Here is a 16111-nt window from a genome sequence, read left to right as displayed (position 1 = left end):
CATTATCCTCTATTCTTTCCCCCTACCCCAGCCCCTGGCAACCATTTTCTTATTTAACATTTTTTGATCATTGACTTGAGAGAGAGAGAAACATTGATGTGAGAGAGAAACAATGATTGGATGTCTCCTGTACACGCCTTGACCTAGGGATCAAACCCACAGCTAGGCACATGCAGGTAATCGAACTGCAACCTTCTGGGGTACAGGTGGACGCTCCAACCAACCGAGCCACCCAGCCAGGACTGGTGTGTTCTTGAACTTGGGGAGTCTATAGTCAGCTATGTGTCTTCCAATGCCACCAGGCAATTAACTCAGTTCTGACACCATCTGTCTGGAGACAGTGTTAACGTGGACATAAAAAGTCTTCCCAAACCGAGAGGCAAATAACTGTTTATTGTAATAGCTATATGGGATGTAGTCCAAACTGTGTTCCAATCTGGAGACAAAGGCAAGGGGGACGCGTGAGCACAGCCGGGGGACATCACAGCCACAGAAGGAAGGCATTTCTATCGGTGCAGATGGCTCGGTTCTGTCCTTTCTGAACAGAGTTTTTAATTTTCAGTCCCATGGTCCCCACTCCAGTAGCCAACTTGTTACCTCCGTAAACAGTACTTGGGGACAGCAAGGCAGCTGAGGCCCAGTTCAACGGTCATTTTGCCCTGCTTTGAACATTCCAGAGGCTTGGGGAATCAGATGTTCCAGGCAGTTCTCCGGGAGGGCCACCCGGGCTCCATTTCCAAGCGTCTCTGTTTCTGTCTTTGTCTACAAGAGCAGCCTGTCCCACAGGTTCAGGGCTCATGCCCACGAGACTCCTCCATCCTTCAGAAAGCCTGGCAAGTCCTGGCGTCACCTGTGGTCCTGAGAAATAAGCCATAAACTGGCTGGGCCCATGACCTCCCCTTTGGTTTCATCAACCTAAAATTATTAGGGAGCAATAAGCAAGCAAAGGTGTTTTGGGGGATCAAGGAATTGTAATTTCGGATTCACAGATTTGGGCAGCAACCCGAAGAGTATCCCACCAGGGAGCAAAACTCAGGGCTTTTTTTTTTTTTTTTTAAGGAATAGGCAAAAAAAATGAGTGTTTGCATCAGTTGTTTAGAAAGAGTTTTGACTGGTGTGGGAGGCAGAAAGCTCGTCTGGGCTGAGCGTGAATGGTCCAGTTACTACAGCAAGTCGCAGGCGTTTTCTGCAGAGACCTTGAACTGTCTGTGTCTTGGTCCAGTTTGAACGTTCTCAGCTCCGCCAGGTGAGGTCAGGCAGGAGGTGAGCCTCCTGCTGACCGCCCACCTTTATCCAAACACCCTTGATATAGGAGCTCCAGTTTGTTTTACAGTTGACAGTTTTGGTGAATTTGCTCACAGAACTCAGGAAAACATTTACTAACAAGATTACTGGACTTTTAGAAAAGAAGATTAAAGGATAAGAAGAGCTAGAAGAAGGAAGTATACTTGGCCAGATCCCCAAGGGGCCTAAACCTAGGAAATTCTGCCTCTGGGCAATTTGGGCAAGACACCTTCCTGGCACGTGGACGGTTCCTGTTCCCCAACTGGAAGCTGTCAGAACCCCACCCTTTTGCTTTGTTATGGCGGCTCCATTACGTGGGCATAGTTGTTCCAGTCATTGGCTACTGGCAGTTAAGCTCCCTCTCTAGTTCCTCTCCCGTCCCAGGAGGTAGGGACAGGAGGAACTAACATTCCCATCCTTTAATCCTGTGTTGATTTCCCTGCAACCTGTCCACCCACAAGTCACGTAGGGCTTTCCCAATGTCATTTCATTAGCATAATGGAAAAACAGCTTCCTCACTCTCCTCACAAGAAATTCCAAGGGTTTTAGAAGCTCTGCCCCAGGACTGGTTCTGAGATGAAGATGTGTTTCTTTATTTTAAATCATAATGTGGCACACAGTATGCACGCTGAGACCTTGCGCATGCAACAGGTGGTTCCTTTGCTTTGCTGAGTCCTTTTCCATTTTACAGCTGTGTCAACATCTGCTCCTTTACAGCCTGGTAGACACTGGAGTTTTCTCCCCTTTGGGACTAGTATTTTATTTTTTTAAAGGCTGCTGTGAACATTTCTGTCCAAGTCTTAATGTGGACATGCTTTTAATTCTCTAGGACATAGACAGTCAGGTCCCACTTAGCAATAGGGACACATTCTGAGAGGTACGCGTTTTGACGATTCGGTCTCTGTGTGTGTGGCAGGACATAGCTGAGCAGTAGCCATAGGAGCTGGACAGCAGCCATTCTCAGACAGCAGCCATTCCCAGAGAAGCAGTTATCTCAAGATCGTGCGCTAACCCCCGCTTTCAGGAGCTGCACTCCTTCCCCCTCCTCCTTCTGCCTTTGTAACAAGAATATAAGCATGCCCCAGCCTGAGCTCAGAGCCCAGAATTTGGAGGTTTTCTCCTCTGGGTCCACATGCGTGAATAAAACTCCACTTCGCAAACTCCAACACTGTCTGAGTCGCTTTCCTGTAACATGTGAACTTGGTGGAATACATTCACGTAAACCTGGATGGCCCAGCACAGTGCTCACCTGAGCTGTGCGGCCCAGCCAGCCTATCGCTCCTGAGCCACGAATCTGTTCTTGCTCAGAACAGCACGGGAGTAAGTCAGGCACAAGAGAAAACACTTCCATGAAGGGAGACAGCAAACTCGAGCCAAATGAGGTTGCCGCTGGTAACATGGCATGCTGTTGTGCTGCACACTGCTTTTATAAGTAGAAAGAGTACACTCTAAAATCACGATAAAAAGGCCCAGGCTGATATGGTTCAGCTGGTTGGGCATGAACTGAAAGGTCGCCAGTTCGATTCCTGGTCAGGGCACATGCCTGGGTTGCAGGTTCGGTCCCCTGGGACTTGGAGGAAAGGTTGACCAATCACTGTATCTCTCTCCCTTTCTTTTCCCTCCCTTCCCCTCTTTCTAAACCAAAAAGTAAATAAATAAATAAACAAACACACACACATACACTATGTAAAATCACGACAAAAAGTATAGCATAGTACATACATAAGCCAGGAACACTGTAATGTAATATCAAGTGTTACAAACTGTACCCATTTGCAAGTGCAAGACTTGGATGTGACTGAGAGAGGAGTAGGAGTGTGGACACAAACATCCCGCCAGACACGCGAGGAAGGAGCTGCCCCACAACCTTAAGACAGCCACAATGTCGTTAGGCAGTAGAATGTGTCAGCCCCTTTATCATCTGTGGGACGCCGTCACCCAGGCCGATCACTGCTGACCAAGGCGTCGTGCGATGGCCCGCGACCAGTCCGAGGGGTGAAAGGGCTGTGTGGGCTTCCAGGAGACAGAGCCCGGCTTTCCAGAGAGCAGCGGGGCAGCTCCGCGAGTGACCTCCGCGCCGTGCTCCGGCCAGCCGGAAGGGGGCGCTCCGCGCGCTCCACCGCCAGACCGAGGTCCGTGATGTCAGACTCGCTGGTCTTAACCATTCTGCTGGGCACGTGGCGACCTCTCACGTGGCTCATTAATTAGTATCTCCCTGATGACAAATATTGCTGAATGGTTTGTTTTTTTGTTTGTTTGTTTTCTTTTGTTTTTTAATGTGCGAAGGTACTGGCTGTGTGTCTCTTGAAGCTATTTGATCATTGAGTTGAAGGAACCTCAAGTGTTCTGAGCCGCCATTGGCCTGCCCCGGGCGGGGGAGGAAAGGCAGACACAGCCATGCTTCCCTCTCTGGAAGGCAGGAGAAGGAGTGGCGAGATCGGGATTACCGGATCACCGGTGCCTGGGCTGGGGCCGGTGTGGCACTGGGTGTTGATGAGAACACAAAGCATCCCACCCCAGGGATTACCGAGGCCTGGGCTGGGGCACGTGAGTCACTGGGTGTAGATGAGCACAGAAAGCATCTTGCCCCCGGGTACCTATTGCGGATTTGCACTCAGTGTAACTGACCACAGGGCCCTGTGAAGGAGCTTCTGAAAACCACCTCCCCACACCCTCTCAGCCAGGGACTCAGAGCCAGCTAGAGCCAGAGTTCCAGCAGAGCTGAGTAGAGCAGCTGAGTAGCTGACCCTTGTCCCGTGAGCCCGCAGGGACCTGTTTGCTCTTCCCTCTCCCGCCCAGCCACCTCTCTATCCCTGCTCCCTGCGGTGGCTGGGAGGGCCTGTTACAGGAAGCCCTCTCCCAGCCAGTGGCCTCCTGCCTGGCCTGAGGGTCAGACAGCCCCTCCCTTGCTCTCCCTCACTCACTCACGGCTCTTCAAGCTAATGAGACCTGCCCTGATTCCCCAGCCAGGCTGCCGGCCTTAATCTCTCCTAGTAGGGGGCTGGGGGCAGGCCAAGAAAGAAAAGGCCCCTTATAGGGAGGGACAAGGACCCAGCCACAAGGCGGGATTAACACGACCTCATGTGCATGTGTGTATGTCTGTACATGTATGTTTGTGCATGTGGGGAAGTAGCACAGACCCCCGTGAGGACCCGGAGCTCAGGGAGACAGAGAGAGGAAGACCCAGAACAATAGAGATGAGCCCAGTCCAGAGGACAAGACAAGGGAGGTTTATGACAGGGAGAAAGAGACGGAGGGACAGTTAGAAAGAACGAGAAGCAGGAAGAAGCAGGGAAGAGAGAAAGCAACAGGGAGAGAGACTGGAGCATAGGAGACCGGATGGAGAGGGACAGAGGCTCCGAGGGCAGCCTAAGTTACAGGGAGAGGCGGACAGACAGGGGACGGGGACAGAGAGACACAGCGGCTGAGGGAGACAGAGACAGACCAAGTCACAGAGAGTGAAGGAGACACAGAGACTGAGAGAGACCAAGAGAACACAGGTAAATCGAATAAGACAGGGACAGAGAGATGGAGAATAAGAGAGGAGCACACTGGCCCTGGCTGGTGTGGCTCAGTGGATTGAGCACAGACCTGCAAACCAGAGGGTCGCCGGTTCAATTCCCAGTCAGGGCACAGGCCTGGGTTGTGAGCCAGGTCCCCAGTGAGGGCCACAAGAGACCACCATACATTGATATCTCTCTCTCTCTCTCTCTCTCTCTCTCTCTCTCTCTCTCTCTCTCCTTTCCCCTCTCTAAGAATCTAAAATAAATAAATAAAAAGAGAGGGCACACTGGCAAATTGGCAGAGGTGGTATAATCTGAGGCCCAAAAGAGAGAGACTGAGGCACAGAGACCCCAACCAAAGACCAGTGGCTGGGAGGGAGGGAGGGAAGGAGGAAGACAGAGAGAGACAGACAGGGAGAGAACCCCAGCGAAAGAGGAGGGGAGGAAGTGTGAGGAGCTGAGGACCAAAGTGCAGGAAAGTCAGAGATGAGAGGGATGGAAGTGGAGGCCAAGGAAGGGAAGCAAAGGGAGCCAAAGGCAGAACAGGAGGACACTGGGGCAGAGCAGACATGAATTCATGGGCACACATATTGTCAGGCAGAGAAAGGGGGGCCCAGGAGTGGGACCCGGGAGCCCTGCTTTCTCGTTTTTCAAGCGACCTCTCAGGAACACCCAGTGCTGTCACCTTCCTCTTTCATGGGACAGCAGCCGAAGCTGGAGGGACACCAGTTAGAGCTAAGGAAGAACTTCTCTGAGGAGTGGGGGCTCCGGGTCACAGGCAGGAGAGAGGGCCTCCCTTCCCCATCGGCCCTAATTGCCCAGATGGCGTGGTGGGGACAGGAGAGGATTAGGCAGACGGGCACCCCTCCCCCTCCCGGCCAATGTCACCTCCCTGTGTCCAGTGTGGTCCCCCACCCGGGCCCAGGATTACCCTCCGCAATCCAGGCCACACAGCAAGTGACATCACTCCCAGCCGGGGCTTAAAGTCTCCCACCGTGAGGGGACCCGCTCCCTTCAGCCTCTGCTCTTGCTGTCGGACGGACGAGTCCGCCCGGGACGTGGGCCTGTCCCTCCTTTCCGGAGGTGAGTGTCTGCTGGGGCACCAGAGGGGGCCGGGGAAGAGGGCGAGACTGGGGACAGGGGCGAGCAGCACCTGGGTCCTTTATTCAAGGCTGCCTCCCGTGTCCGGCAGGGGGCTGGTAAGGACAATCCCACAGAAAACAGGGGTCCCATCCTGACGTTCGGGGACACTGCTGAGTCGTGACCGCCGCAGGAGAGCATGGGGGTAGGCGGAGGGACTGGCCCATGGCAGGGGGACACTGGAGGACTCAGGGACGGTGACCCAAGGTCATCACTGCCAGAAACATTCTCATCACTCGCACCCGGCTCCCCTCTGAACCCTGACTTCCTCCCATGCCCGCCCGTCACGTGGCCAGGATGCCCAAGTATTTGTTGACTCGACAGAAATAGAAGCGACGTGACACCCCAAGAGGGCCAGGCTGTGTGGCTGCAGCAGGAGGGAGGGGCCCCGGAGGGGGGCCCAAGGGGACTGGGAGCAGGGCGATTTGGGGGTCCGGGTGCTGCTGGTGGATCGATTACATGGGGGGCCCCCTTGCTTCCAGAGGCTCTGGCTTTCCCTGTGTCCCATCTCTGGTCCTTGTCCCAGTGGATGGAGGAGCCCCTGGGGCCACCGAGGTCTGACGAAGGGGGACCTTGAACGAGGGGAGTCTGGCCCAGGCTGACGTGCAGCCACGTGAGCCTGCCCTGTCTCACTGTGCAGCCTGGGGCCCTCTGCACGGCCTCTCTGGGCCTCGGTCTCCTCATCTGCAAAGTGGGGACAATGACAAGTCACCACAGTGATTCAGTCGGATGAGCCAGGGCAAGCCCATGTCTCAGTCGGAGCCTGCTCTGGGGGGATCCCGGGGAGATGTGAGGGTCAAGGGCAGGGCTCTGGGGCCTGAGGTGTCTGGGCTCTGTTCCTGGCTGGGTCACACACACCTGTGTGACCTCGAGAATTGACAGAACCACACTCAGCCTCCATTTCCTTGTCTGAGCAGTGGACGTCCGAGGTCCAGGGAGGCGGTGGTCAGTGTCCCTGAGAGGCCGTGTGGCACGGCGACCGGGAGGGCACAGGCCTGGGGCTCAAGGGCTGGCTGAGCCCTGGCTCTGCCACTGACGTGCGATGCAGGCCCAGGGACCCTCCTCTGAGCCTTGTCTGGGCCTCGGTCCCCTGGTCTGGGAAGCGGGCCAGAAACAGGAAGTTCTCACTGCACTGTGGCTCCCTGAGACCTTGTCCCCAGGGCCCTGCCCACGCCGGCGGCTGAGTACTGGGGGTTCCAGCTGGAGGCCATTCAGGTGATCTGCTGCCTGACCAGGGGCGGGCTCCTTCCTCCCCGCCCCCGAACCTCAGTTTCCCTGCCTGTAGAATGGGGTGATCTCCGTGAACACCCACCGGATGGGCATGAGCCTTCAGGCCTCACCTGTTGAAGCACCTGCCCAGACTGCTGAGCCCCAGGAGTCCTGAGCACCCCACAAGTTGGCCCCCTCCCAGAGCGGTCTCCCTCCCCCTGCTCTTCAGGACCGTGACACTTCATTTCCCTGGCAGGGCATTCACAGGGCTGGGGTCGGCCCGTCACATACACTCCCCACGAGAGGTGGACACTGCTGCTATCTGCCTTGGGGAGGAGTCCTGAGGCTCCAGTGCCATCAGCTGCCTCATCCTTAAAAAAAAAATTTTTTTATTTATTGATCTTAGAGAGAGGAAGGATGACAGAGAGTGGACCATCGATTTGCTGTTCCACTCATTGATGCACTCATTGGTTGACTCTTGTATGTGCCCTGACCGGGGATCGAACCCACAACCTGAGCACATCAGGGTGCTGCTCCAACCAAATGAGCCACCCAGCCAGGGCTCAGCAGCCTCATCTGATTGCCAAACCCAGAGACACTTTACAGGGGTTCTCACTGTTAGTTTTACTATTATTCTTTGTTCTCATCTAGTCCTCTCTTATCGGAGGTTTCTATTTTCAAGGTCATTATCACTATCACTGGCTGGTAGGAACTCGGCTCCTAGCCACGCAGACCTGTCCACAGGTTGGCTGGGGCATCCACCAGCTGGAAAGCCAGCCTTGGGGGTCTGTGACATCCTGTGGGTTGCACCCGTCAGCCCTGCTCAGTGGGAAGGACAGTTCAAGAGTGTGGAGACCATGATCAGGCACCGCCGAGGACACCAATAGATTCTCCTGATCTGATGTTGTTTTGTTTGTGTTATTGTCATCAGCACAGAGCGTCCCTACTGTTGCCCTATCAGGTCCTTGGTGGTCTTACTGCACTTTCCCCCGTGTTTAGGCATCCCAGTCACAGTGGAACCCGTGTTTCTCCTCCTACAAGAGAAGAAAGAAGCATTCCAGCCCTGGCTGGGGTGGCTCAGTGGATTGAGTGCTGGCCTCTGAATCAAAGGGCCACTGGTTCGATTCCCAGTCAGGGCGCATGCCTGGGCTGCAGGCCATATCCCCATATGGGGTGTGCTAGAGGCAACCACAAACTGATGTTTCTCTCTCCCTCTCTTTCTGTCTCCCTTCCCCCCTCTCTCTAAAAGCAATGAGAAGAAAAGTCCTTGAGTGAAGATAAAAAAAAGGCTATCCAAACTGTAAAAACAAGGTATGGATACAGCACACCTCCCCAGAGGTGGCCCTTTACCCTCTCATGCCCTTGCTGGGAATGTCCTCCACCTAGACCAGCGTATAATAATAATAATAGTAGTAGTAGTGCTGGTTGTAATACTACTACTAGTAGTAGCAGGTGCAGCAGTAGTCCTACTGGTAGTAGTTGTCGTCGTAGTAATAATGCACAATCATTGCCTTGTTTTAAAAATCACAAAATGCTATGCCATACATCTGAAACTAATATATTGAATGTCAACTGAAATTGAAATTTTTTCAAGTTTTTAAGTACAATAATAAAAATCACAAGTGGTAGACTTCCTCTACACACTGCTCTGCACCAGACTTTTCTTTGACTATATAACACATATCGTATATGCATATATCATATCATTTACCTTCTAATAATTCAGTAGTGTGCAGTCCCTGTGATACAGATACACACACCCTTATTTTCAAATGTAATTTTAAAATATTTAAAAACTTCTTGAACACAAATATAACAAACAGGAGTCAACAATTTCTGTACGTCCTTGGGAACCAGTTATTTTGGAGACAAATTCAGGGAACAGAGATGGATGCGGTTCTGCACCCATGTAACCATCCGTGCATGCAGTTGCACATGCATACATCATACAAGCACATGTGTGTCCATCCCTGCATCCATTCATCTACTCATTCCCCCACACAGAGACCCACTCATCCATCCCACAGCCACCTACAACCTGGTATGTCAGAAATGCACTTGGGAGGTCATCATTCGAACTTCTTTTGTTTGTTTTAATTAATCCTCACTGGAGGACATGCTGATTGATTTTAGAGAGAGGTAGAGGGAGGGTGAGAAACACCAGCGTGAGAGAGAAACATTGATCGGTGGCCTCCTCTCTGTGCCCAGACTGGGGACCGAACCTGTAACCTCGGTCTGTGCCCTGACTGGGGATCAAACCCAGGAGCTTTCAGTTTATGGGTCGACAGTCCAACCAACTGAGCTGCACTGGCCAGGTTCACGTGGACATTTTAATGTGACCTTCCCCTAGGTCGGGGTGTCAAAGTCATTTTCACCGGGGGCCGCATCAGCCTCTCGGTTGTGTTCAAAGCGCCGAATATAATTTTGACTCCTGAACAGTTAAGGAGTAATTACATGTATACAGTCCTGAAATTACATTCAGCCCTTTGAAGGCAACCGCGAGGTTGACGTGGCCCCCGGTGAACGTGACTGTGACACCCCTGCCTTAGGGTCAGCAACCAGCCCAGTTTGTCTGGGACTCTCCCAGGTTTGGCCCTGAAACCCCTCACCTTTACAAACCCGCTCTGTCCCAGCCCTACTGGGACAGCTGGCCAGCCGGCTCTCCGTGTTTCTGCGTAAGTTTGAATGTCTTGTCCAGGGTTGAAGAAGGAAAGGTTTTAGAGACGGAAGTAATATGATTAGATTTGGTTTATTTTTAATCCTCACCTGAGGATATGTTTGGGTTTGTTTTTTTGTTTTTTGTGGGGTTTTTTGTTTGTTTTTCAGAGAAAGAGAAAGTGAGAGAAAGAGGGAAACATCGATCAGTTGCCTCCCCAAACAGTGACGGAAGCCCGCAGCCCTGGGTTGCGCCCTGACGGGGGACATACTCTCAGCCCTTCGGGGTTTGAGCCGTTCGGCCACGGCAGGGCCAGGATCTTTAAAAGATGGGGCAGGAAGAAGGGCTTTTCTTTACAGTGTCCATGACAGCTCCAGCTCTGCTTTACAGAGTCTTGGTGAGGCCTTGAGGACCCTGAGCCTTGGGCTGGTTTTAAAGGTGGGGAAACTGAGGCTCCAAGGCCCAAGGCCACATATCTACAAAGAGACTGAGGCAGGATTTGAACCTAAGCCTTCCTGTCACCGCAAGGTAGCCAGGGGTGTCTGAGTCCTGTCCACCCTTCCCTTGCAGGCCCACCGGCCTGGGCCCCAGTGCCCCCGACGAACATGATGGCGTATATGAACCCGGGGCCCCACTACTCCGTCAGCGCCTTGGCCCTGAGTGGTCCCAGCGTGGATCTGATGCACCAGGCTGTGCCCTATCCAAGTGAGCACAGCCCTTCTCCCCGCCAGCCCGACTGGTCCCTCCCTTGGGGGGCCTCTGGGGCCCCTGGTCCTCAGGAAGAAGATGGGCACTTAAACAGGGGTGACATCAGGGCCACACGCAAATGCAAAACACCACTCCCTATCATGTGCAGAGGAGCATATGGGCTTTCCCAGAAAATAGGACAGAGGTGGCGTGGGAGCGGGGAGAGCGATCTGGAAGAGGCACCCAGAGAAATCCCCATCTGTCAGCAACGCTTTATTTCTAAGAGAAGTGAGCACTCCTTTTTTTTTTCTTTCTTCTTCTTCTTCTTCTTCTTCTTCTTCTTTGGTGTGGTACTATTTCTTAGCTTTTTTTTTTTTTTCATTAAATTGAACATTATGGACCTGCCACTTCGATAGGCTAGAAATGGTTGAAAGTCCACAATTCCTTCAGTGCCTGAGACATTTTAGAAAGAGGCCTAAAAGCAAACCCCTACACCTCCTTACAAGGCTCAAGCCAGCTCTCCTCGGGGTGTGGTGTGAGCCCCAGAATGACAGGCAAAGAGGGGCCCATTCCCAGGGGGCAGAGGGGTGCCTGAAGGTCAGAGCCGATGAACACCCTCAGGGCCTCACACCAGCTGTAGGGGAACCTGGGAGGCCCGAGTCATCTGCGAGTCCCATTTTCCCATCCCCCACCCAGGCGCCCCAAGAAAGCAGCGGCGGGAGAGGACCACCTTCACCCGGAGCCAGCTGGAGGAGCTGGAGGCACTGTTTGCTAAGACCCAGTACCCGGACGTGTACGCCCGCGAGGAGGTGGCTCTGAAGATCAACCTGCCGGAGTCCAGGGTTCAGGTGCAGCATTCTGGTCCCCAAGCCCCTCCCAGCCCTTCCTGGGACCCAGAGCCGTGGGAGGAAGGAGGGGTCCCAGAGGGAACAGCCACCATCAGGAAGGACCCTAAAAATTCCTCACTGGCCTCATCTCTTACCACTCCTACACTTCCCACTATCCCCCCTTGCCAGCTGCCCCCCGCCATGCTGTTCTTCTTCTAACATGCCTGCCAAACACACTCCTGCCCCAGGGCCTTTGCACGCTCCGTTCCCTCTACCCAGAGGGTTTACTCCCCATCACTTTGTTCAAGATCTCCACCAAACAATCAAGTCACCTTGTCAGTCAGTGGGACTTACACCAACAGTCGAATTTAAAGTTGCAATCTGGCCCTGACCGGTGTGCTCAGTTGGTTGAGTGTCAACCCACAAAGCGAAAGGTCACTGGTTCGATTCCCAGTCAGGGCACATGCATGGACTGCAGGCCAGTCCCCCATTGGGAACCTGTGCAACAGATCGCTGTCTCTCTCACAATCGGTGCTTCTCTCCCTCTCTCCCTCCTGTCCCCTGCCTTCCCCTCTCTCCAAAAATAAATAAATAAGTATCATTAAAGTTGCGATCTTTCCCTACCCCACAACTCTACTGCTCCCCCTTATCCTATTCAGCTGGGTTTTCTATAGTATTTGTCACTTTCTAAGATACTATGTGATTTACTTGCTTACTGTGTATTTATAATCAGTCTCCTCAACTAGAAGAATGTCAGCATCACTGATGGAGAAGACAGTTAATGCATGTTTATTAACTGGTTGAATGGGTGAATGTGTGTATGTTTGACTGCATGTATGTACACGATTGGATGGATATATATGATTGTATGTACATACTGGACGAGTGTATTTATGTGTATATGAATGATTAGATGGATGGATGATGGATGGATGAATGGATAAGTAGATGGATGGATGGATGGATGAGTGGGTGGATGGATGAGTGGATGGGTGGATGGATGAGTGGATGGGTGGGTGGATGGATGGATGAGTGGATGGGTGGATGGATGAGTGGATGGATGGATGGATGGATGGATGAGTGGATGGATGGATGGATGGATGAGTGGATGGGTGGATGGATGGATGAGTGGATGGGTGGGTGGATGGTTGGATGGATAAGATGAGTGGTTGGATGGATGGATGAGTGGATGGGTGGATAGAAGGATGGATGCATGCATGGATAGATGGACAGAGGGATGGACTGCCCATAAGTGACTGCAAAGTGGAGAGATGTGACTCTGGCGTGTCTCACCAATAAGCAGCAGCATCCTTCCTGAGCATCATAAGGGCTCTCCTGCTCTTCCTCCCCACTCACCCACCTGCTCTCTCCTCTTGTCCTCCAGGTTTGGTTCAAGAACCGCAGGGCTAAATGTAGGCAGCAGCGGCAGCAGCAGAAACAGCAGCAGCAGCCCCCAGGGGCACAAGCCAAGGCCCGTCCTGCTAAGAGGAAGGCAGGCTCATCCCCAAGGCCCTCCACTGATATCTGTCCAGACCCCCTGGGTATCTCAGATTCTTACAGCCCCCCTCTTCCCGGCCCCTCAGTCTCCCCCACCACAGCAGTGGCCACTGTGTCCATTTGGAGTCCAGCCTCAGAGTCCCCTTTGCCAGAAGCCCAGCGGGCTGGGCTAGTGGCCTCCGGGCCTTCTCTGACCTCGGCACCCTACGCCATGACCTACACCCCAGCCTCTGCTTTCTGCTCTTCCCCCTCGGCCTATGGGTCTCCCAGCTCCTTCTTCAGTGGCCTGGACCCCTACCTGTCTCCCATGGTGCCCCAGCTGGGGGGCCCGGCTCTCAGCCCCCTTTCAGGCCCCTCTGTAGGCCCCTCCCTGGCCCAGTCCCCCACCCCACTGTCAGGCCAGAGCTATGGCCCCTACAGCCCAGTGGACAGCTTGGAGTTCAAGGACCCCACGGGCACCTGGAAGTTCGCCTACAGCCCCATGGACCCTCTGGACTACAAAGACCAGAGTGCCTGGAAGTTTCAGATCTTGTAGAAGCAGCTCGTCTCCGTTCCCCTCCATCTCTTGTTGAGATCTGCCTCCCTGAAGCTTCGATACTCGGACGGCAGCTCCAGGAAAGCAGCGGGAGCCAGCCATGCGGCCCAAGGCTAGGGCCACTTCTGCTTCCTGAGCGGCTTAACTCAGCACAGTCCACCCTGCTCCTCAGCCCAGTGCACCTCCTCACACTGATTCTGGCATTTTAACCCACAAGCCCTAGGCTGGGGCTGAGAACTTGCCCCAAGACTGGATGAAACCAAGCCTGCTGTTGACCTGGGGGCAATATTTAGGTCAGAATCGAGATGCCGCTGAAAAAAACAGTAGAAAGGCTCAATTCCTTAACTTTCCATGTGACACACTTCTTTAGCATGTGGCTAGAGATCCTTCTAGAACTCCCAGAGACAGACTTTAAGAGGCCCCATCATGGAAACTTAGGCCAGCTACACAGTTCAATCAAGAACATTTACTCGGCAATGTGAGCAGACTTCACAAATGCCAGGTTTGCATGGTAAGGTTAGGGGGCTGTTTGCTATGTTTAGCATTATTTCTTATAACAGGGATGTCATCGTCCAGCCATTCATGCATTCGGACCTTGGGCAAGGACACATCTGGGGGAGTGGAGGGCAGGGTGTCTGTTCCACGTCTATCAGTTTTTCCTTGTGTTCTAGGGCGTTCTAAAGGTGAAGTTCGCCCAGACTCTGGAGGAACAGTGGTAGTTGTAAGGGGAGTCCCAGCTGCAGCTGTGGGTGTTCCAAAGAGAAGAGCAGGTGGACAGGCTTCCCACCTGTAAACATACAAAAACCAGAGTGGGGGGTGGGAAAGAAATGGATTTGGAGAAAGTCCTCCATTTCAAACAGACAATCCCTCTTTCAGAGTCTTGTTGGCAGTTTCAATGGCGGGACTGGACCGCTGTGCCTGGCCCGAGGACGCTTTCCCAGGGCAGCACCACATTACTTTCTACACAGTTTGACCCACAGCCACAGAGATGGCCCGAGGAAGACCTCAGGAAGGAGTCCCCTCAGCATTGGGGCCCTCCTGGGAGTTTGGTGCCTTGGCTTCTGCCTCCTCAGCCTGGCTTCTCCTTTCATTTCTGGCTTGGAGGAGTTTCACCCATGGGTGTCACAAGGCTCGAGGTGAAAGAGAGTGGGGTGAGAAGGTGGTGGGAAGCTGGTAGATGCTTAGCAACTGGCTCCCCAGGTAAAGGGCCTCGATTTGTAGTGCTTGCCAATTCCCGTGGTGTAAATACTCCTGCTAAGGCTGAGTTCACCAAACTCAGAGTTGGGAAGAGATGTGCGTAATTGGGGCTCATGAAGGGGTAGGAGCTGGCTCCAGGCCCCCAGAGTGGGAAGGGGTACCAGGAGGAAGCTGCAGTGTGAAGAGAGGCTGGGAGGCATCAGGTGATTTTTCTGGGTTCGGGCCAAGAGAGGTGCCCACATCCTGAACCCCCGGTGGGTACAGTGTGATCACTAGAGCCCACAGAGTTGGTTTACTCAACATGCCACTTGGTCATCTGGTGTGGGCCTGAGTCATGCTTGACCCTGCGACCTTAAACCTGGGAGAGGGCCACTGATAAAGAGGAGGATGGCACGTGTTGGAGTGTAGGATGGAGGGTTCCAGACAAGATTCACAGGAGAGGGACAGGCAAAGATGACATTGTGCTGTAGCTTGGGACCAGAATGCATGGTTGGTTATTCATGTAGTAGACACTCCCACACTCTGTGGGGGAGCTGGGTGCAAAGGGGAGTCCCCCATCCACAGGAGAGGGCACGCCTGTGCAAGCGATTCAGCGGCAGCTTGGTGAGGGGGTTCGGGGAGGGCTTGGTGGATGGACGTGATGCGCTGAAGGCAGTAGAGGCTGGGACCCCTATCTCGGAATCTCCCAAGACTTTTCAAGGAGTTGGAAAGAGCAAGGAGTAGAACTGTGCGGGAGCTTGCTGGGCCAACCAGAGGGTCAAAGGGTTCACTTTCTAAAGCCAAGAAGAGTGACAAGGGAAGTGGGGACAGAAGGAAGGGGCCACCATCCTTCGTCCCCCTCTTTCCCACTCCCTGGAACTCCCAGTGTCCCCTCCCCGGCCCCTCTCAGAGTGAAAATGATTAAAACGTTGAATCCCACTTAAAGCCTGGGCGACTTATTTTTATTTCTGCAGATGGGCAGACCAGAAGGGTAGAAACAGAAATTGCCCTGTCCCTTCCCTCCCACCCCCAAGTTCCATCTCTGGGTGTGCGGGCCCATCCACACACTTCCTCTGTTTGGTCACTGACTTTTCCTCCCAAAAGCCAGTGAAGCAGGGACATAGGCTCAGATGGCCAGCCTCCACCCGCGGTGGCCTCGCTGGGCGCCCCAGACTTCCCGCCTCAGTGGCCCCCTTGATGGTGGAGCCCTCCCCATTGACCTCTGTGGCTTCACCCTCCCCTCCTCCTCTCCCATCTCTTGCCCCTGAGTCACTTCCATTTCCCGCCATTTCTCCCTAATCTCTTCCTTTCTCTCCCTCTGGACTGTCTGTCAGTCCTTGTTTCTTTTGGCTCTATTTTTTGCCTTTTTCCTTCTCCTTCTCACTCCCTTTGCCTCCGGCTTCCTGCTCCTCAACCTCTAAGTCGCCTCTCTCTGCTTCTGTTCCTCTTGATCATTGAGTGCCAAGGGGGTTGAACACAGGATTGACGGGGTCAGACACACTTGCTGTCGGAGTCTGGTTCAGCCATGGTGCTCACGTGACCTTAGGGGATTCATGCTGCCCAACCTCGGTTTCCCCACATGGGGCATCAGGAAGAC

General features: G+C 53.5%; 1 protein-coding gene across 2 annotated transcripts; it reads left to right on the top strand.

Annotated features, from left to right (window-relative positions):
* The first annotated feature begins 5730 nt into the window (after window positions 1-5730).
* CRX (cone-rod homeobox) lies at window positions 5731-15448 on the top strand. 2 transcript variants are annotated; one of them, XM_045845389.1, is made up of 5 exons: window positions 5731-5870; window positions 8386-8447; window positions 10363-10497; window positions 11176-11327; window positions 12691-15448. In XM_045845389.1, the coding sequence occupies exons 3-5, from the start codon at window positions 10398-10400 to the stop codon at window positions 13336-13338; spliced, it is 900 nt and encodes a 299-aa protein (XP_045701345.1). In that variant the 5' UTR covers window positions 5731-5870; window positions 8386-8447; window positions 10363-10397; the 3' UTR covers window positions 13339-15448. The 2 variants fall into 2 exon arrangements, with proteins under 2 accessions (XP_045701345.1, XP_045701346.1); XM_045845390.1 differs by lacking the exon at window positions 8386-8447.
* Window positions 15449-16111: the final 663 nt, after the last annotated feature.

Source organism: Phyllostomus hastatus, unplaced genomic scaffold (assembly GCF_019186645.2).
Source record: "Phyllostomus hastatus isolate PE091 unplaced genomic scaffold, TTU_PhHast_1.1 phas_contig_468, whole genome shotgun sequence".
In the NCBI taxonomy this organism is placed as follows: domain Eukaryota; kingdom Metazoa; phylum Chordata; class Mammalia; order Chiroptera; family Phyllostomidae; genus Phyllostomus; species Phyllostomus hastatus.
Note: the sequence above shows the minus strand (reverse complement) of the source record. Positions and strands in the feature narration are given on the sequence as shown.

What these genes read in the sequence shown, in the direction of transcription:
- CRX (XM_045845390.1), top strand. Translation starts at nt 10,398, where the DNA reads ATGATGGCGTATATGAACCCGGGGCCCCACTACTCCGTCAGCGCCTTG. An exon ending in CCAGGCTGTGCCCTATCCAA is followed by an intron (nt 10,498 to 11,175) that starts GTGAGCACAGCC and finishes TCCCCCACCCAG; the next exon opens with GCGCCCCAAGAAAGCAGCGG. An exon ending in TGCCGGAGTCCAGGGTTCAG is followed by an intron (nt 11,328 to 12,690) that starts GTGCAGCATTCT and finishes CTTGTCCTCCAG; the next exon opens with GTTTGGTTCAAGAACCGCAG.